Below are 19034 nucleotides of genomic sequence, written 5' to 3'. Positions count from 1 at the left end.
TTGATTTTATTCCTCTTGATAATTTATTATTCATCAATCATCATAAATTATTTTATCATATTTATTAAAATAAAATAATATGAAATTTATTGAATTACAGACAATTCAATTGAGACTGACGGTAGCTGAGTTAAATTCCGATCCTACAACAAATACCAAAGCATATTCTGTGGGTCACGTAATCATAGGTTCTAATGCGACGGGAAAATCATTAACACACTGGAGACAAATGTTGGCTGCTCTCAGACGTCCAGTTGCAATGTGGCATCCATTGAGAAAATAATTTTATTTAATAATATTGTTATTAATTATTGAATTAAGAATGAAAGTAATGCAACAAACTCTAATGAATTTCAATTCGGGATAAGTAATTTTATTGTTTTTTAATCCATGTGTATTTTTATTGCGAAAAAAAAAACATTGTTCGATAAGTAAAAATTTAATATCAGCCTGAATATATACTTTTATTGTCATTCGATGATTCATTTAATTAAAATCATTAATTCATACTTCTGTAACAAATATCAATAATTCATCGTTGCAGAACAAATCATAATATTTTTAGTAATTTAAATTATTTTTACTTTTACTACTAAAAAAGTTATTTAAGATAGTACTGTTAGTTTTAGAATTAATGTTCAGAATTTATAAATGATATTAAAAGAATACAATTCAATTTGTTTATGAGCTTCAGATCCAGTAAATTATGATAAAACTTGTGATTTCTCACAAGGCTCAATACCAAAGGTATGAAATTACAAATTTTATTGGTTCACTGTAGCTCGTGAAAAATTCAATTAGATCTTTTTCTTACCATAATCTACTAATATGCCGCATTTCATTAAATTCAGAGTAGTCAATCTAAACTAACAGTACTACCTCAAATATCATGTTGCAGTACTTTGATATTTACTGTTTTACAGACCGAGCATAACTCCATGAGAATTATTAATGAAATTATTAATGATGATAATAATTATTCACAACCTGTGTAAAAAATTATCGTTCCAAAAACGTTCATGACAATGAACCTCCATCCCTAGTGGCAATATTGATCAATTCTGGAGCAAATCTTGAGCAAGTCAAGGAGAATACGGCGAAATATTATATCTATATATACTGTGATTTCAAGATCGTGACTAAGATAGCTACTAAAGATTGAGGCAATTCTGAACTTCAAGTTGAACATTTTTGGATCTTTAAAAAAGGAAAAACAATTTGATTTGACAATTTTTTGGGTTTGAAGAACATTAAAAAAAAAAAGAATTAATTAGGAATCATGAACATTTGCAACTAATACCAGAATTATTCAGGTATTGGGCAAAAAAATACAAATGGTTTGGAAATATTTATAAACATTTTTTTTTACTTTTATTAGAACTTTTTGGGAAAGTCAGTTTTTTTTACTTTTTGAATTTTCCAAAAATAGTCCAAAAAATGAGCTTATTATAAACTCATCAAATTATCAATTCAAATCCATTTTGCTTAAAAAATTTAAAAAAAAACCCGTAAGAAGAGTCCACTCTAGTTGAAAATTTTGCACACTTCTAACTATTTTGAAGTTCCAAAAATATTTAACTCAAAATAAAGGGGTAAAATCATAGGGAGGTTAACAGTAATTCAAAAATTAGAAGTTAATTTAGACCATGAATTGGACGTTTCGTCCCTTTATTGAGACTTCTTCAGCAACTAAAACAAGTGATTATAAATAATTTACAAAATTATATAATTAAACAAATAAACAATTGATGTTGCAATCCCATGGTAGAAAATAACCAATCACAAATATGATCACATCTTACCTTGATCATATAAACTCTATCGTCTACTACATGTTTTTGAGACATACGTCATCTTGTTTAATGATATAAAAATTATCATTTTCCACTGCCCACCTCCCTATGATTTTACCACTTTATTAAGTTGATCTGGACATTATGTTAAATGAATATGTTCAACTCAAAGTTCAGAATTGTCTCAATTTTGGAAGTTCGCTGTCAGGAACGTTTTTGGAACAAAATTTTTTACACGGGAAGATCAATTAATCAATATGAGTAAAAAATTGAAATATATAAGCCTACCAAATATTATTGAAAAATAATAAAAAAAAAAAAAGATAATAAATAAATTATTGCTAGTATTTATTGAAGCATTTATTATGTTTGATTTTTTGAGGAAAAAAAAACAAAAAAAAAAAAAAAATAAATAAAATAAAACAAAATCAAAATTATTTGATTGCGCTGCTAAATATTGCAATGTATAACAATTAATAAGGCGATAATCGTTAATAAACTTGAAATAATAAAATAAGATACTTGTTAGATGCCAAAGAATGGAGTGTAAACATATATGACAATTGTAAAATAACAAAAAAAAAAATTAATTTTTCCATTCAATGTTTATTGTTTAGAAGAGACCATGATGTCATGAATGTTGTTGTTTCCAAAGGAATGTTAACGTTTGTACAGAGTTTATTAGCCATGCATAAAATATGCAAATTTTTTCTAATTCACGATATAAACTCAAACTACTTCCATAATTTATTCCAGATTTATAACATTACACTTGTTATATTGCATAGCCATTAATCATTTAGAAAAAATAAAAAAAAAAGTTCTTATTTTTTTAAAATCGTAATGATGCAACAATTTAAGCACTAATTAACATTAAAATTTGATTTGCCTAGTATTATATTGTAACCAATAAAACTTTCGAACTATTTACTTATTATACTAAAAAATTTTTGACAAAAATGTAAACGGTTACTGTTTATCCTCTTTATAATAATGAAAAGAAACAAAAAAATTAATTTAGGCAGCCTTATCAGTGTCATATTTTAATTATAACATCTATACATGTGACTTTTATACCTCAAAGTACGATATAAATTTTGTTCGTATGCTATTAAAACTATTATCTGTATTATATTCAGTATCTCACCATGTGTATGCTCAGGCATATTAGTTATTAATAAATATTACTTTTAATTTGTATTCAGAAACAAAATTTTTTCAACATAAAAATAAATCATAAATGATGAGAGATAATTTAGTCAACATTTACTTCTTCAAAAGGATGAATTTTGTTTCTTTTACTGTCAAGTAATTTATTGTGTATTTAAAGCACAAAGGTCTTTTAATGGTCCTAAAATTTTTTTTTACAGTAAAAGAAATGTTTTCATTCAAATATATGATAAATTTGAAAAACTTGAATCGTTTTCATTATTTAAATAACATTGTTGAATTTATTCGCAAAATAAATAATCATTCAGTGGTCAATAATAGAATCACTCGAACATTATCTACTAATTTTTAATTATAACGCAGATAATAGTATATGAATATGGGATCTTAAATATTATAATACTAATTCAAAAACATAATATTTATATAGTATGTATAAATTATAAAACATTTTTTACATTTACTATTACTTCAACTACTACAACTACAATTAATTATAATTACTATTACTTCTACTACTACTACTACTATTACGATTATTATCAATATTAAAAAACTTTATTACCCAAATACTATAAAGTTATATACTTCTCATTACCAAACTTCGCTCACTTTTTTATCGCCTATACTCTGAGGCTAAAATACTAATGAATAAATCTCACATAAATCGCATTAAAATATAATTCCCTTCAAGTAATAAAATACTCAAATATTCAGATAATTATCTATTCGCGAAATATATATATATAAATATTTATATATATTACATAGATAGATATTAGGATACAATTTTCTGAAAACTGCTGCAATTATAACCGCAGTGGGATATCTGAGCAGTCTTGAAAAAATGAAAGGCAGACGTTAGGACTATCGGTTAATTGCGGCAATTTTCAGAAAATTCTGTCGCAAGATCATCCGTTATTAATACTTATGTATTATAATGCTTTTTATTTGCGAATTTTTCCTCTTTCTTACCCTATATGAAAATTTCATTGTAGACGAAAAAAATAAATTCTCTCAAAGTTTAAACCTTTACTTTTAATGTTAAGAGCTCGCGATTTATTTTTGAAATTTTCCCATTTAAAAAGCATGGGAACATTATTTTTAAAAAAAGTGGATGTATATTTATGCACGTGCGTCAGAAGTTATACTTCTTTGGCATGGCTAAAAAAATTTCATTACACATGCAAATAACATGTATATTTATGTTGAAAAATGATCATACTTTTTATTAAAGTTAGAAAAAAAGCAAACTTTAAAAAAGATCAACTAATCCATAGTTCGAGTTGCCGAATTAAATCGTAAATATGATAATTTTATGCAATGTAAAAAATTTTAAGATTTCTTGTATTATTCATCCAGCACTCATTAATTATACGATCTTATCACCATATATTACAATTTTTAGTGTAATATGAATATCGAACGATCATATAAAAAAAAAAAAAAATTACAAGGATTAAAATCATAAACAAATACATAGTTAGAAATTTATTATCAGATGACTCATTTTACCCCTCTTTCTTTTAGTTTTTATACTCGAACCAATATCACTGTGTAATTTACGGTGTAATACCTGAATTAAATTAAATAATTAGTAAATATCAGATAAACAATACAAGAAATCTCAAAATTTTTTAGTTTCTTTAAAATCATTATTTTGACGGTTTTATTGAGCAACTTAAACTATGATAAATTTGAACTTTTTTATCATTGGTTTTATTATCTACATTTCATAAAAAGTACACTGTAAAAAGAGCGGTGTTAAAAATGGACTCATTTTAACTCCGCCCGGTGTTAAAATAAAATTACACCGGTGTAGGAGGAGTAATTCATCGGTGTTAAAAATACCGGTGTTAAATCGGGGTAACCGGTGTAAAAGCGGAGTAAAATCGGTGTAAAAGCGGGGTAACAGGTGTAAAAAACGGAGTAATATCGGTGTAAAAGCGGGGTAACCGGTGTAAAAGCGGAGTAATACCGGTGTAAAAGCGGGGTAAATTGCGTCCGCTTGGAGTACTAACTTTAAAGATTATAAAACACAAAAAATGTCAGTTCTCTATGATAATTAATAAAGAATATTATTTATTAACAAGTACAGTGATCGAGTAAGTAAAAATATTCACAAAGTAAAATATTTTAACATCGGTAAAGAATATCTACATCGGCGGCGGCGTTATTTTAACACCGGTCTAGAATATTTACACCGGCAGCGATGTTATTTTAACACCGGAGAATTTTTTTTAACACCGGTACAGAATATTTACACCGGCAGCGGCGTTATTTTCACACCGCTTTCGGGGGTAAATTTAACACCGATAATTTTAACACCTACACCGATTGGACTTACCCCGGTGATTTTTTACAGTGTATGAACATTAATCTTACACGGCAGTATATTAGTTTTATTTGAGTTTAAAATTAAAACAGTCAAAGAAACCAATGTATTTTATTTTTCAATTTTCGATCATTTTGGGAGTCGGGTTAACGTTATCGGATTACGCTTAACAAAAATTATTTTTTTCTAAGTATATATACACACAATTACTTATGTCAATGAAATGTGTTTTAATTTTCTTATTAGATTAATTGATTTTCGTTTGATTTTAAATATAACAACTTGTTATGTTGTAAACCTCGTGTTTGAAGGTTTGTAGATAACTAGATGGTAGACGATGCGCGCATGCTCAGTGGGTATACCGCTATTACCATATCCAGATTCTGGGCCTCTTCTGAGTTATTTTAGTCGGTACAGAAAAAAATACATTTAATTATTTTAGACAGCTAACTCCATAATGTCCAATTTTCGTTAGCGATGCGTACGCACTTTCGTTACTTATTCAAATTTTACTTTCAACGCGCCAAATGAAGTATAAATTCAAAAAAAAAAAAAAAAAAATTCACACTCAGCCGAGTTTTTAATAATCAACACTTTTTTAGGCTTCTATTTGTTGGCCAAATTTTGAAATTTGTAAGTATAACTTGTCAAATTGCTAATAAAATTTTTTTTTGAATAAGTCGATAGCTTGAATAACAGCAGCAAACAATGGTTTTCGGTTAGAATTGGGATTATTGAAGTTTGAAGTCTTATAACTTTAAAACCATTGGAAATGCAGTTATGTCACACCAGACAACTTCAAGAAGGGATTTGACACCTATAAAACGAACCCAAAAACGAGTCGATTAATAAAAAATTTGCGAGGGATATTTCTTAAGATAACGAATGCTTTTTGAATAGGAAAACTTCGAAAATAGATCACGAGCTTTTGAAATTTAAATTAATAGCTCATACTTTATGAGAATTTTTTTTTTATATTGTCTACAATAAAATTTTTATATAGAGTATAAAGAAAATATATTCGCAAAGAAAAAAAAGCACCCTAATATACATATATACACTTTAAAAAAATAATTCAATGAAGTATTATAAAAAAAAGTTTCAATAACGAACCGACAAAAATATAAATAAATACCATCTTCATGTAAAATTCTGTATAAAACTTTGTAAACTGAAAATGACATTGTATTGAGCACTGTTGTAAGTAAGCACAAATCATTAACCCAAATACCTTCAAACGCAGACAATTCCTAGCAGTGTTGTTTTGTTTCAATAAATTTTTTAAATAATCTATAAGCATTTATAATATAATAATCAGTAAACAATTTATTGATCGAATGAGCTGAATATTATATAGAGCTGTTGATTTTGATTGAAAGCTTTTAAGGCTTCAATAATTTATTGATTGAAAAATATAGCACAGTGGAGTATGTTTAAACAGATGGAGAATAATAATACAAGTAAAATGATGAAGATTTAAAAAAAAAAACATAAAAAACGAGATAAGAATGATGACAATAATAGAGCTGAGCAACTCGATTATCAAATTTGGTTTTATTCATTTCAATTGATGTTGAAAAATTTTTTTTTACAGCAGTTCTTAACTTTAACACATACAGAAAACATGTGGAATTGGATACCATAATTAAAACAATTAGCGTATGTCATATAATTTTAAAAAATGCTACTATTCAATCAATTGGTATTAATAATAATTATTGATATTGTAATAAGTGAAAAATTTTATTTCAAAATGAGTTGCAAAGCAAAGCTGCCGTATGAATGCATGATTCATAATTTAAGAAAGAGATATTATATAACATTTAAATTGTTTGATATTTTTGTTACGCCTCTCTGTGATATGATATGGGCACATTCACAATACCCTGTACATTAAATGCATTGATCTTTGTAATCTATAACGACGATATTTAAATAAAAACATCTTATTGAGAATAAAAAATAATTAAAATAATAAAATGTTACATGCTGAGATAATTTAACAGAATACATAATTTATTAAAATGAGAGAGAAAAATATTTCTTTCTCTCTTATTGAAAACTTTTCATACACAACTATATACTATGGAAATTATGGCTGGAAAAATATAGATTAAAATGAAATAAGAAAGGTAGAACGAATTTAATAATCCATACAAATTAATTCCAAAAATATATTATGATAACGTAATTACCATTCATCAATTGTATTTTATTGTAAAACATAAGAGTTTTCAAAATTAAATCAATAATAATAATACTAATAAAGACATCATGAAAAAATAATTATAGAAATGCAGAAATATGCAATCCGTTATAAGATTCATAATATAGATTATTATTGATAATGGATTAATGCATATTAAATTAAAGGCAAGACTCATATATATAAGTACATTACTATTGATTGCTGTAAAAACCGTCATTGCTAATCATTGTTACGGTTCTATTTACACAGTTCGTTTACTAATGATGATATTCTGAAAAAATATATTTAAATTAAAGACTGAGACGTTTTGTTTTAACTCTTATTTGTCTATAAAACCTAAACTTTCATTATTTTCATTTTACAATCCAAAAGTGAATTTATGATAGGCTATTTTTTTCTTTCCGATTGAATGTCGTGGGTAAATGACTTCATAGTGACCGATACAATCACAAATTAAGACTACTACATGTTTTTCAAGACATCCTTTCTATCATTAACGAAAAAAAAAAAAAACTATGATTCGTAGATCATTCGATGTCATCCACATTTCTTTTACTGTGTATTTCCATATTGAGTCTTAATATTTTAAGAATAAATTACACAATTTAAGTAAACGATTTGATAATCTGGAAGAAATCAGTGTTTTTCTATTCTCGTGTAAGATTAGATTTTATATGCCCTTCTTGGATTTCGATGAGACTGACATGTGTTATTCTACGTCGAAATTTAAGGGACACGTATTTTTTTTAGCTGCGGAAAACATATTTAGGGGGTAAAACGACATACAAAAAATAGTTTTCTGATCGATTTTAAGAGCTTGACATTAAAATAAAAATAACTAGAAAACAATGCGGAATTCGAAAAAACTTTATTGAAAATAACTTCTAGGGAATAAAATTGTCTACAAAAAAGGTCCAATGATATTTTGTCATAGGTCTGATGGTTTCGCCGGAAAAGTAAGAAAATCTAAAAATTTCATATGAATTCGACTTCAACCTCAAATCACTTTTGAACAAATAGATTTATCGAAAAATGATAAGAATCTTTTTTTGTAGAGCATTCAATTCCCTGCAAAAATATGCCTGCCAATTATTCCTATGACGCATCGTTAGCTACTTATAAAAATCAGAAGACGTAAAAAAATTTTTTTCCATGTTATTCTTATGGGAAATAGAAAAGTGCAATGCGGACAATGTTAATATTAATATTAAGAGCTCTAATTTTTACAGGCGTCTTTTTTTATCTAAACGAAACTTTTGAACCTGTTTGGAAAAAAAAAAAAATTTGTTTGTTTTTTGAATCATCCTAATATCCCTGATTAAAAATATTGATTGAAAATAATTGAGAAGCGGTCACTCCATGCAAACTGTATATCTATATATACAAACAAAAAAATTGAAATCAATTGAAATTATTGAAAAGAATTCGAATTTCATCACTTTTAATTATTTTCAATCAATATTTTTAAACAGGGATATATATACTGTATCTGCTATAAATGTATATTGCATGCCTTGAGCGCGAAGCGCTGAGGTATGGAGGGTAGAGGTACCTCTACCCTCCATAGTCCCGATAGGGCCACGTGCCAAAAGAGTAATATTTCAAGGCTCTGCAAACATTAGGGATGGTAAAGTCGACTTCGATTTTGATCGAAAATCGATTTTTCACTCAAAATAATCGATTTTTTACAATCGAACTATCGTCATCGAAATCGATTGATAATCGACTTCAAGCTTCCGACTTTAGTACGGTTGACGTCGCAACAGCAGCGCACCAAAGTCCGCAGATGCTATTTTCATGCAAATGGAAAATATAAAGACGAGATCTGTTCACGCAGAGAATTTTACGGTATTTTTTGCATCAAAAATTTATACACAAATTACTATAGTCATAGTAACATGAGGACAGTATGGAATTATTGTACAAATTACCAATACTGTAGAAATTTTTGAAATACATCGAACAGAATTCACAAGGTGCATTGTAATTTTGACAAAGCAACAAGTAAAATTTATACCAACTGCATAGTAAAATTTATCAGGCTAAATCAGAATATTTAGTATGCAGTTGGTATAAATTTTGTCTGTTGCTTTTTCAAAATTACAATGCACCTTGTAAATTCTGTTCGATGTATTTTAAAAATTTCTACAGTATCATTTGTTACTATGATCAAAATGTCCTCATGTTACTATGACTATAATAATTTTTCTATAAATTTTTGATGCAAAAAATACCGTAAAATTCTCTGCGTGTGATTATGCCTAATAACCTATCGCTAGTAACATATCACTGTTTACATTTTTTTAATAACTCTCTCATGACTACATATTTTTTAGTACTAATAGTCTTTTTTACCGCTGTTTGCAATTTAAATTTCCAAATAAGTTCCTGTGATTAATAACAAACACCAAATCAACAAATATGTCAAGTATAAACGATAAGTACGGAGAAATCATTTAGATCTAATAGGTTTAAGTGTTTGTTTTCGAATATTTTAAATTGTTGTTCTTGTATGTTGATATAGCTTAAAAGTATGGATATGTTGAAATAAAAGTTAAAATATAAATATAAGTTTTGAATGTTTGTCTTTTAAGTAAATTATTATATTGTATGCAATAATTTGCTTGAATGATAGAATAACCGAAAAAATCGATTGTGAACAACGATTTATCGATTCTTATAATTACAAAAATTACGATTAATCGAAAAATCGAAAATCGATTTTTTGAATTCTGTTTCCATCCCTAGCAAACACTAAATGCCCAACGCATTCTTAGAAAATTTTTTCGCGCATGCGTAGCTACATAAAGTATGTACCCCATATGGGCCTGTCCGGCAGAATAACGTCCTTAGAGTGTTTAGTAAGTAGCGCTGTTCAGTATTAATAGTAAAAGTATAGCTAAGGACTTTCTTTGACCAAACAGCCCCATTAACATTCATGAAAATAAATATACAAGACAGCTGCATGCGCGCGTTAGAGCGCAAACGAAATACAGTAGAGTTGTGTCCTTCCGGCTTTGGAGGGGTACTTTTTGGTATAGTTTTTGCTGACGTCATTGACGTCATTAGCAGGGTTCACAATTCGTCATTTTCATCAGCTCAGTGTTAATGTAGTGTAGGTAGTAGTATAAATTCCCAGGATACCAAGAAATATTTCCTCAAGATTTTTCTTCAAGAAAATTTATATTAAATATTGCATGCATAAAGTATTAATAAATAAATTTATCAAGTTAAATAACTACAGGTATGTTATAAGAATTATTCAGTATTTTGATATTTAAATGAAAATAATTTTTTGATCAAATTTTTAAACGGATTTTCCCATGATTATTTTTCAAGAATGTAGTTATGTTTTAAAATAGTTATGAACTGGAAATTGGACTTTTTGCAATCAAATTACAATGTAAAGAATCTGTGTGAGCATTAGGGTTTTTCAGAAAAAAAAAATTTTTTTTTGGTATTCAAAAATTGAAGGTATACCTGAAAATAAAAATTTTGGTGTCAATCCGAGTTCTTAATAATAATATTAAGGTTTGCCTCAATCCATTTTTCTATTTTCCATTTAAATAACAAAGGAAAAATTTTTTTTTTTTTTTTAGAATTTTCTAGCTTACAGACCACTCAACGGATTTTTATGCACAAAGAAACTGTGTGTAGGAAATTGAACGCTCTAAAAAAAAAGTCTCTTATCATTTTTTGATAAATCCCACTGTTCAAAAGTTATTAGTTTCAAGTCAAATTTTTAGTAAATTTTGAGATCTTTTCACTTTTCCGGCGAAACTATCAGTCTTATTACAAAATGTCATAAAAACTTTTTTGTAGGTAATTTTATTCCTTACAAATTATTACGAATAAAATTTTTCGAAATTCCGCATTGCTTTCAATTTATTTTCATTTTAATGTCAAGCTCTTAAAATTAATCAGAAATCTATTTTTTTAACAGCTTGACATTGAAATGGAAATAACTTGAAAACAACGCAGAATTTCGGAAAACTTTATTCGTGATAATTTGCAAGGAATAAAATTATCTACAAAAAAAACTGCCATGATGTTTTTTGATAAGACTGATAGTTTCGCCGGAAAAGTAAAAAAATCTCAAAATTTACTATAAATTTGACTTGAAGCTTAACTAATTTTTGAGCAGTGGGATTTATCAAAAAATGATAAGAGACTTTTTTTGTAGAACGTTCAATTCCCTATAAAGACATTTGTTGGGCATAAAAATCGGTTGATTGGTTTATGAGCTGGAAAATTCTAAAAAAAAAATTTTTTTTTCCGTGTTATTTACCAGATGAAAAAAAATTTCTCAGTAAAGGGGCCAAATATCATTAGAGGGGGATAGGAGACTTGTTTTTTAGTAGATTTCATAAAAATCTAACTATTGTATTTGTCCTCATGATGGAATTTGTGAAAAATTTTGCTACCTCTAAACTCAGCTCGGCGAGCTGAGTCTGGAAATACATTCAGTTCAAAAGTTTATATATATATATATTAGGGTGATCCAAAAAATAACAAACTTTTGTTTTTTTCTTCCAAACAGGTTCAAAAGTTTCATTTAGATAAAAAAAGACGCCTGTAAAAATTAGAGCTCTTAATATTAACATTAAGAGGTTCCTCATCGCACTTTTCTATTTCCCATAAGAATAACATGGGAAAAATTTTTTTTACGTCTTCTGATTTTTATAAGTAGCTAACGATGCGTCATAGGAATAATTGGCAGGCATATTTTTGTAGGGAATTGAATGCTCTACAAAAAAAGATTCTTATCATTTTTTGAGGAATCTATTTGTTCAAAAGTTATTTGAGGTTGAAGTCGAAATCATATTAAATTTTGAGATTTTCTTACTTTTCCGGCGAAACTATCAAACCTATTACAAAATATTATTGGAACTTTTTTGTAGACAATTTTATTCCCTACAAATTATTCTTAATAAAGTTTTTTGAAATTCCGCATTGTTTTCTAGTTATTTTTATTTTAATGTCAAGCTCTTAAAATCGATCAGAAGACTATTTTTTTATGAGCATGACATTAAAATGAAAATAACTAGAAAACAATGCGGAATTCGAAAATACTTTATTGAAAATAACTTTTAGGGAATAAAATTGTCTACAAAAAAGGTCTGATGATATTTTATAATAAGTCTGATAGTTTCGCCGGAAAAGTAGAAAATCTCAAAATTTAATATGATTTCGACTTCAACCTCAAATAACTTTTGAACAAATAGATTCCTCAAAAAATGATAAGAATCTTTTTTTGTAGAGCATTCAATTCCCTACAAAAATATGCCTGCCAATTATTCCTATGACGCATCGTTAGCTACTTATAAAAATCAGAAGACGTAAAAAAAATTTTTCCCATGTTATTCTTATGGGAAATAGAAAAGTGCGATGAGGAACCTCTTAATGTCAATATTAAGAGCTCTAATTTTTACAGGCGTCTTTTTTTATCTAAATGAAACTTTTGAACCTGTTTGGAAGAAAAAAAAAAAAATTTGTTATTTTTTGGATCACCCTAATATATATATACAATATAACGCGCCGTTCTCCAACGATAGCGTCCGCAATTCTACACCGATCTTAATGAAACTGAGTATACTGTTTCTATGGACGATTACCTTGGATGAGTTTGAAGATGAGCCAATTCGGCCAATAAGTTTAGAAGTTATAATCAATTGAAATTTTGTAAAATTTTCAAAAAAAATTTGTTTGCCGCTTTAACTGGATGTAACTTCTAAACGGAAAAAGATAGCTTATTTTCGTTTGTTCTATGTGGAAGCTCGTTCGATTGCCTACGATTTTGACTATACAGCTCATTGATTTGACCATTTTTTCTAATAGATAAATGGTTTTGAACATTTACAAAATATTATAAAAGCTAATTTCATGCAGGTTTTCACTTTGATTATAGCCACAATTTCAAACCGATCACCTTGAAACTTAGTATACGTATTTTATGCGTGACTACCATGTTCAAGTTTGAAAATGAGCTCAATCGGTCGATTAGTTTAGAAGTTATAGCGTTTCAAAATTTTCAAAATGTCAAAAATTTATATTTTTACTTATTCTTCCTTCAATATCTTTTGAATGTGATAACTTATCGACTTTATATCAAATTTATCTGAAAGCTCTTCAAATAAGCTTTAATTTTCATGCCTATACATATGCCTAGACCACTGAAATTACTTATTTTACCATTCATTTAATGGAATTTTGCTATTGCATTAGTTCTCCTACTTCTTAGTACATTCATGGAGCTACTTAAATTCATATTATCGCAGTGTGACACTTATAAAATCCAAACATCTCAATTCAGTGGGTATATACAATTTTGTTTTATCGACAGTGTATAAATGATATGATATATCAATAACAAGATTAACATTAGTTATGATGATAATATTCTCCATATCTACTCGTCGATTGATATTCTAATAGGCTTTTTATTTCAAATATTAGTACTAATTTCAAGTATGACACTTTGATATATCACAATCAAATTTTAATCTTAGAATATTTTATTAGTAGATTTTATTGAAAGCAAATTATCGCCTTCGTCCTTATGGTAGAATTTTCGAGCATTAAAACCATAATCTATCATAATTTTTCGAATAGGGTCCGGAATACCATTGGTCCGATAGTTTGAATATATGCATAGGTATCTTTAAATAACGTCAAATCAAAACATGTAGTGCATTATCATCAAAAATTCTTCTGAAGCTCATTTAGTTAGCTTCAATTTTTGGCATTATACTTATAATTTTTTGATTTTTTTGTTTTATCATCTCGAGAATTTTCAAGCAAATGTCAAAAAAACTTTTATTTCATTATCAACTTTTATTTGAACAGTGAAAAAAATTAATTAATGAGAAATCTACTTCCATTTCGGCTGCCGAATGGCCTTTTTTTTTTTTTGTAATTAACTAACAAAATATCGAAAATACGAAGAATTATTAAGAATTGAAATTTTTAGAACATAAAATTTCCCAAAAAAATCTATCTAAGCTTTTTTCCATTAGACGATACATTCAAACAGTAGACGTAAAAACTGAATGTACAAAATGCAATGGAAACTTCAAAGAATCGATTTTAGATCTTAACGTTTTGGTTTTTATTTAATTAACTAACTCAAGAAATATTGGAAATATTTAAAAATGTCAATAACTAAACATTTTAGAGCATCAAATTTCCTAAAAAAAAAAAATTATAAAAATCATTTTTATTAGACGGTTGCTTTAAGCAGTGGACTGTAAAACTTAATAAAATAATTAATAGAAAAAAAAACATTAATTTTTTTCAGAACAAAAAAAAATAATAATGACGGCTTCTAAATTCAGTTCGAATAAATCTCAAGCTGAACCTCCATTGTCGAGGCATCAGAAATATCGGTAAGCATTTTAACTAATTTTTAAAGAAATAAATAGTAACATGATTTTATTAATTTATAGGGAGAAAATATTCGACACCATTAATTCAATCAAAATATTTCAAAATAACCCCTCACTGAGTAACCTGACAGTAAATTTCTTATATTACACGATAATTCTGGTCCGACTGATTATTCTTATCCCACTCGTGGTTGCTTTATCATTGGCATTTTGCACGATATTCATTATCGCCGGTATCGCGAGCAAAGGAACATTTTTGTGGATGACTTCTCAGCTAGAGCGTAAACATGTACAAATGTGTGTCGGTGAAGAATTTTACAACAGCGAATATATTGTCCTGCAGCCAGAAGAGGAAAGAATAATGTGGATATGGTGTTTAATTATCGCATACACCCTTTCCGAATTAATAAGTTCATTTATATGCTTCAAAAAAGCTAAAAATAAGCCTTCGCTGAGACAATTATTGTCAGTAATTATTCCAGAAACCTTCCATACTATTGGAATTTCGTTGATAATCTTTGAAGTATTGCCAAAACTATCTCGAAGTAATTTTGAGTTGATCTCAATTTGGTGCTTCATTGAAGTGGTATTGCGCACTTCGTTATGGACGATTTATAAAATAAAAAATATTAAACTCAAGAGTTTGCTGGTCGTGGCCGACATAGTGACTTTGGGGATTATCATTATTCCCGCGATATTCTTTGAGTTTAGAAAAAATCGTAATAATAGCGGTCGCTGGATAACTATCTTGGCATTGGCTTTAATCCATGGCGGACTTTGGCAAGATGTTCCAAAGAATATATTCAGTTTTACTGGTAAGTCTTTTTATACTTTCTACAACAACGAAGACAGTTTGAAATTGTTTTTAGAATTTTTTAGTCAGCTTCAAAACTATTCTGGGACTTTTTCAGTCAGTTTAAAAATTTTCAAGTTTCCATGATTTTCTGAAATTTACTACAATCTTAGAATTTTCAAAATGTCCTAGAATATTTAAAATTATCTGGATCATTTTTAACTATTCCGAGATTTCCTGAAATTTTTTAGTCTCAGAATTTCACTCACATCCTGGAAAGTTAACATTTTATTTTTTATTTTTAAGGTAATCTTCCACCTATTGAAAATGCCCGAAGTAAATTAAAACCCGTAAAAGATTCAATTTTTGCATGGGTATCACTATGGAAAATAATCGTTTTCTTTGCAAGTTCATTGACAATATTCGCAATGAATCGTAGCAACACTACACAACTGTTCACAATGTTTGGACCTGCATTCAGTTCTCATAATGTAACTTTGATTCCGTCTGACATTGATTTTAAATCAGTATTGATTTCTAAAAGTTTACTTTTGCCATTTTTGATGGTGTCATTTCAAGTAATTTTATCTATTATCATAAATATGAAACGTAAGTATATTAATTAATTAATTAATCAATTACACTGTAGAAAATCGGAAGTAAATACAAATTTCATTTCAATCCGAATTCACTTCATCACTTGGAGTTTTGGAGACTAAAAAAAAAATCACTCCGCATAAGGAGTGAATAAGGATATTTTTTTTTACGGAATTATTTCTGTAACGCAGATTTTATTTAAATCCGTATTTACCCCTCTCGGGAGTTTCAACACTTCCCTAGCGGATCCGAATTACGGTAATTACCGTCATTTACCGTAAAATGCCGTAATTTACGGTGTTCAGTAAAGTTACCGTAATTACAGTAATGTATCGTGAACTACCGTATTTTACATACATTGCGGGAATTTATCTAAGTTGCCTATTTTGTCGCAATTTTCGGTATTTTACGGTAAATTACGGTAATTCACCGTAATTTGTATAGCATCCGCTACGGTTGGATAAATTTGTATTTAATGGAAATAACTTTTTTATGAGAAATATAATAATTTTAATAAATATTTTATTCAGGTATTGATAATTAACACATGATATAAAATATTTTTTATTAATAAAATATTTTAGTAACTCACTAAATTATAATTTTATATAATACATAGTAAAAACATGTAATTTTTTAATTGTTATGGTGACATTTTTATGGGGATATTTTACATTTCGGTACAATGTAAAATGTTTGTTTGTGATTTGGTTGATGCAAATCATGCACAGTTTGTGACTCAATGAAAACTATATATTAATGATGGAAAATGGAAAATCTATTAACTTAACTTTTATTTTTAGAAACGTGAAAGTTTTAATTATTAGCTGGTTATAATTTTTAAAATTAATTTCGCGTGAATATATGGAAAGGGAGCTTGGTATCATTTCCGTATCCAATATAACTCTCTAAATACAAAAGAATAAACCTCACTATGTATTAGTAATTTTATCCGTGAATTTTACTACGGTTTCATTCTGCGGAGTTTTTTTACAATTAATATTTTCCAAAACTCTCCTTCAAAGTGAAATTCACGTCGAGGGGATTGAATAAATAAAAAACCATCCACTCCGCATTTACTCCGCGAATTTTTACAGTGTGATTCATTTTTCAAAATAAATAAATAATTATTTTATTTACAGCTAATATCATGACTTTGCGTATCTTCTCTGGATTTGATTTTCGATCTTTCTGGGGAATGAATATTAATATTTTCATTCAGGGCGCATTTACAGCGTTGTCTCAATACAGTGGCTTTCTCAACTGCAATTTGATTTATTATCGTGTTCCCGATTCCGAACAGTTAACGTATTTCGTCAGAGCAATTACAGAGTCTTGGGAGCTGCCAGAAGTTTGTCCTCTCAAACCTTCGAAAAACTTGTTCACTCTTTTACTACAAATTTCATTCGTCTGGATTATGGTAAACTTTATTCTCCGATCAGGAGTATACAGTGAACTTTTAAAACGTAAAAAACCTGAAACTAAAACTCCACAAGAAGTTGAAGATCACAGTGTTTCAAAAAACGAAACGGTTGAAGAAAAAGAAAAATTGGAATGTTGATTAAGAAGAATTTTCTTTAATAAATTCAAAAACTCGCTCATAAGTTCAATTACCTCATTAAATATAAGTAAAAGCCATCAATTTTTTTGTATTTTTGTAAAATACCTGACAGTGTCAATTATACAGTTGTACGGAGAGAAATTTCAAGTAAATATTCCTATGCGATTTAAAAAGTATAGTTGACATTACTGTACGAGTCTAGTAATGATTACATTGTTGTATACAGTAACGCATTTTTTTGTTTGATTTCGTTTTAACAGTTAAGTAATTCGTACGTTATAAGAGCATAATACGTGAATTGCCGCAATGTAACCATTACTATGCCGCATAGGCCTAACTACAGTACAGTAATGCTGAATTTACTGAAAATAAAAGTAAGAAGTACTTGAAAAAAAGTACTTGACATCATAGGACTCATTAGTATAAACATATTAGAATTCACTATACGATATATTAAAATTTACGTTATTTCCTTTATCGTGGATTAAATTCTATACCGCAAAGTGATAATTACATTACTTTTCGCTGAGTATAGTAATAACAACATGACATTTCTCTCCATCTGTATTTAATTATTGTGTGAATAAAAGAAGTTTGTAATAAAATTTTTTCACAGTTTTTAATTCTTATTATTGTTCGATTTAATTCCTGAAAAATTGTTAGAAAAAATTAACATCGGCTGAAAATCAAAGAATCTATGGATATCAGTTGAAATCAATGAAAAAGGGCATGGGATTGTATAGGAATCTGTGGGATTAATTTTTCATGTCGATGATACCAGATATATTTATTAGGGTGCTCCAAAAAAAATCGATTTTTTTTTTTTCTATCGGCAGTGTATCGGAGAGAAAAAAATCGTTCTCATTCCTATATAGAATGGTAACCATTACTATGTTACATAGAAACGAGAATTTTTTATCGTCGAGAGTCACCGAGCAAAGTAATCCCCCCATTCTACACAGTAACGGTGGCTATGCTAGCATCGGACTGATAACCATTCTACATTGACGAGAGAACTATGTAAATGGACATGACTACAATGTTACCTAATAACGTTTACGATGTTTTATTCATTTCATTTTTAGTAAACAAGGTTATGAGAAACCCGGGAAAAACGGATTAGATCTAGTTATATCTGATCAGATCTAAACAGATATAACTATATCTGAGTTGAAAAATTCATCAGACATG

General features: G+C 28.0%; 3 protein-coding genes across 4 annotated transcripts in view; 2 read left to right on the top strand and 1 right to left on the bottom strand.

Moving 5' to 3' along the window:
• LOC130663923 (uncharacterized) overlaps positions 1–7806 on the top strand; it is a 54082-nt gene extending 46276 nt beyond the window's left edge. The window contains exon 14 of the mRNA XM_057463493.1: positions 101–7806. Within this exon, the coding sequence (XP_057319476.1) occupies positions 101–283 (183 nt within the window). The 3' untranslated portion in view covers positions 284–7806. The remainder of the gene's footprint in view (positions 1–100) is intronic.
• LOC130663926 (uncharacterized) overlaps positions 1–19034 on the bottom strand; it is a 168966-nt gene that overhangs the window by 42643 nt on the left and 107289 nt on the right. The gene's annotated exons all lie outside the window — the stretch shown is intronic.
• Positions 10394–18445, top strand: LOC130663925 (uncharacterized). The gene is made up of 5 exons (XM_057463497.1): positions 10394–10751; positions 14805–14892; positions 14953–15707; positions 15992–16294; positions 17425–18445. Exons 2-5 carry the CDS (start codon positions 14822–14824, stop codon positions 17841–17843), a joined length of 1548 nt encoding a protein of 515 aa, XP_057319480.1. The 5' UTR covers positions 10394–10751; positions 14805–14821; the 3' UTR covers positions 17844–18445.

This window comes from Microplitis mediator, chromosome 2, assembly GCF_029852145.1.
Source record: "Microplitis mediator isolate UGA2020A chromosome 2, iyMicMedi2.1, whole genome shotgun sequence".
Taxonomy (NCBI): Eukaryota; Metazoa; Arthropoda; class Insecta; order Hymenoptera; family Braconidae; genus Microplitis; species Microplitis mediator.
This window is presented reverse-complemented; position numbering and strand designations above follow the sequence as displayed.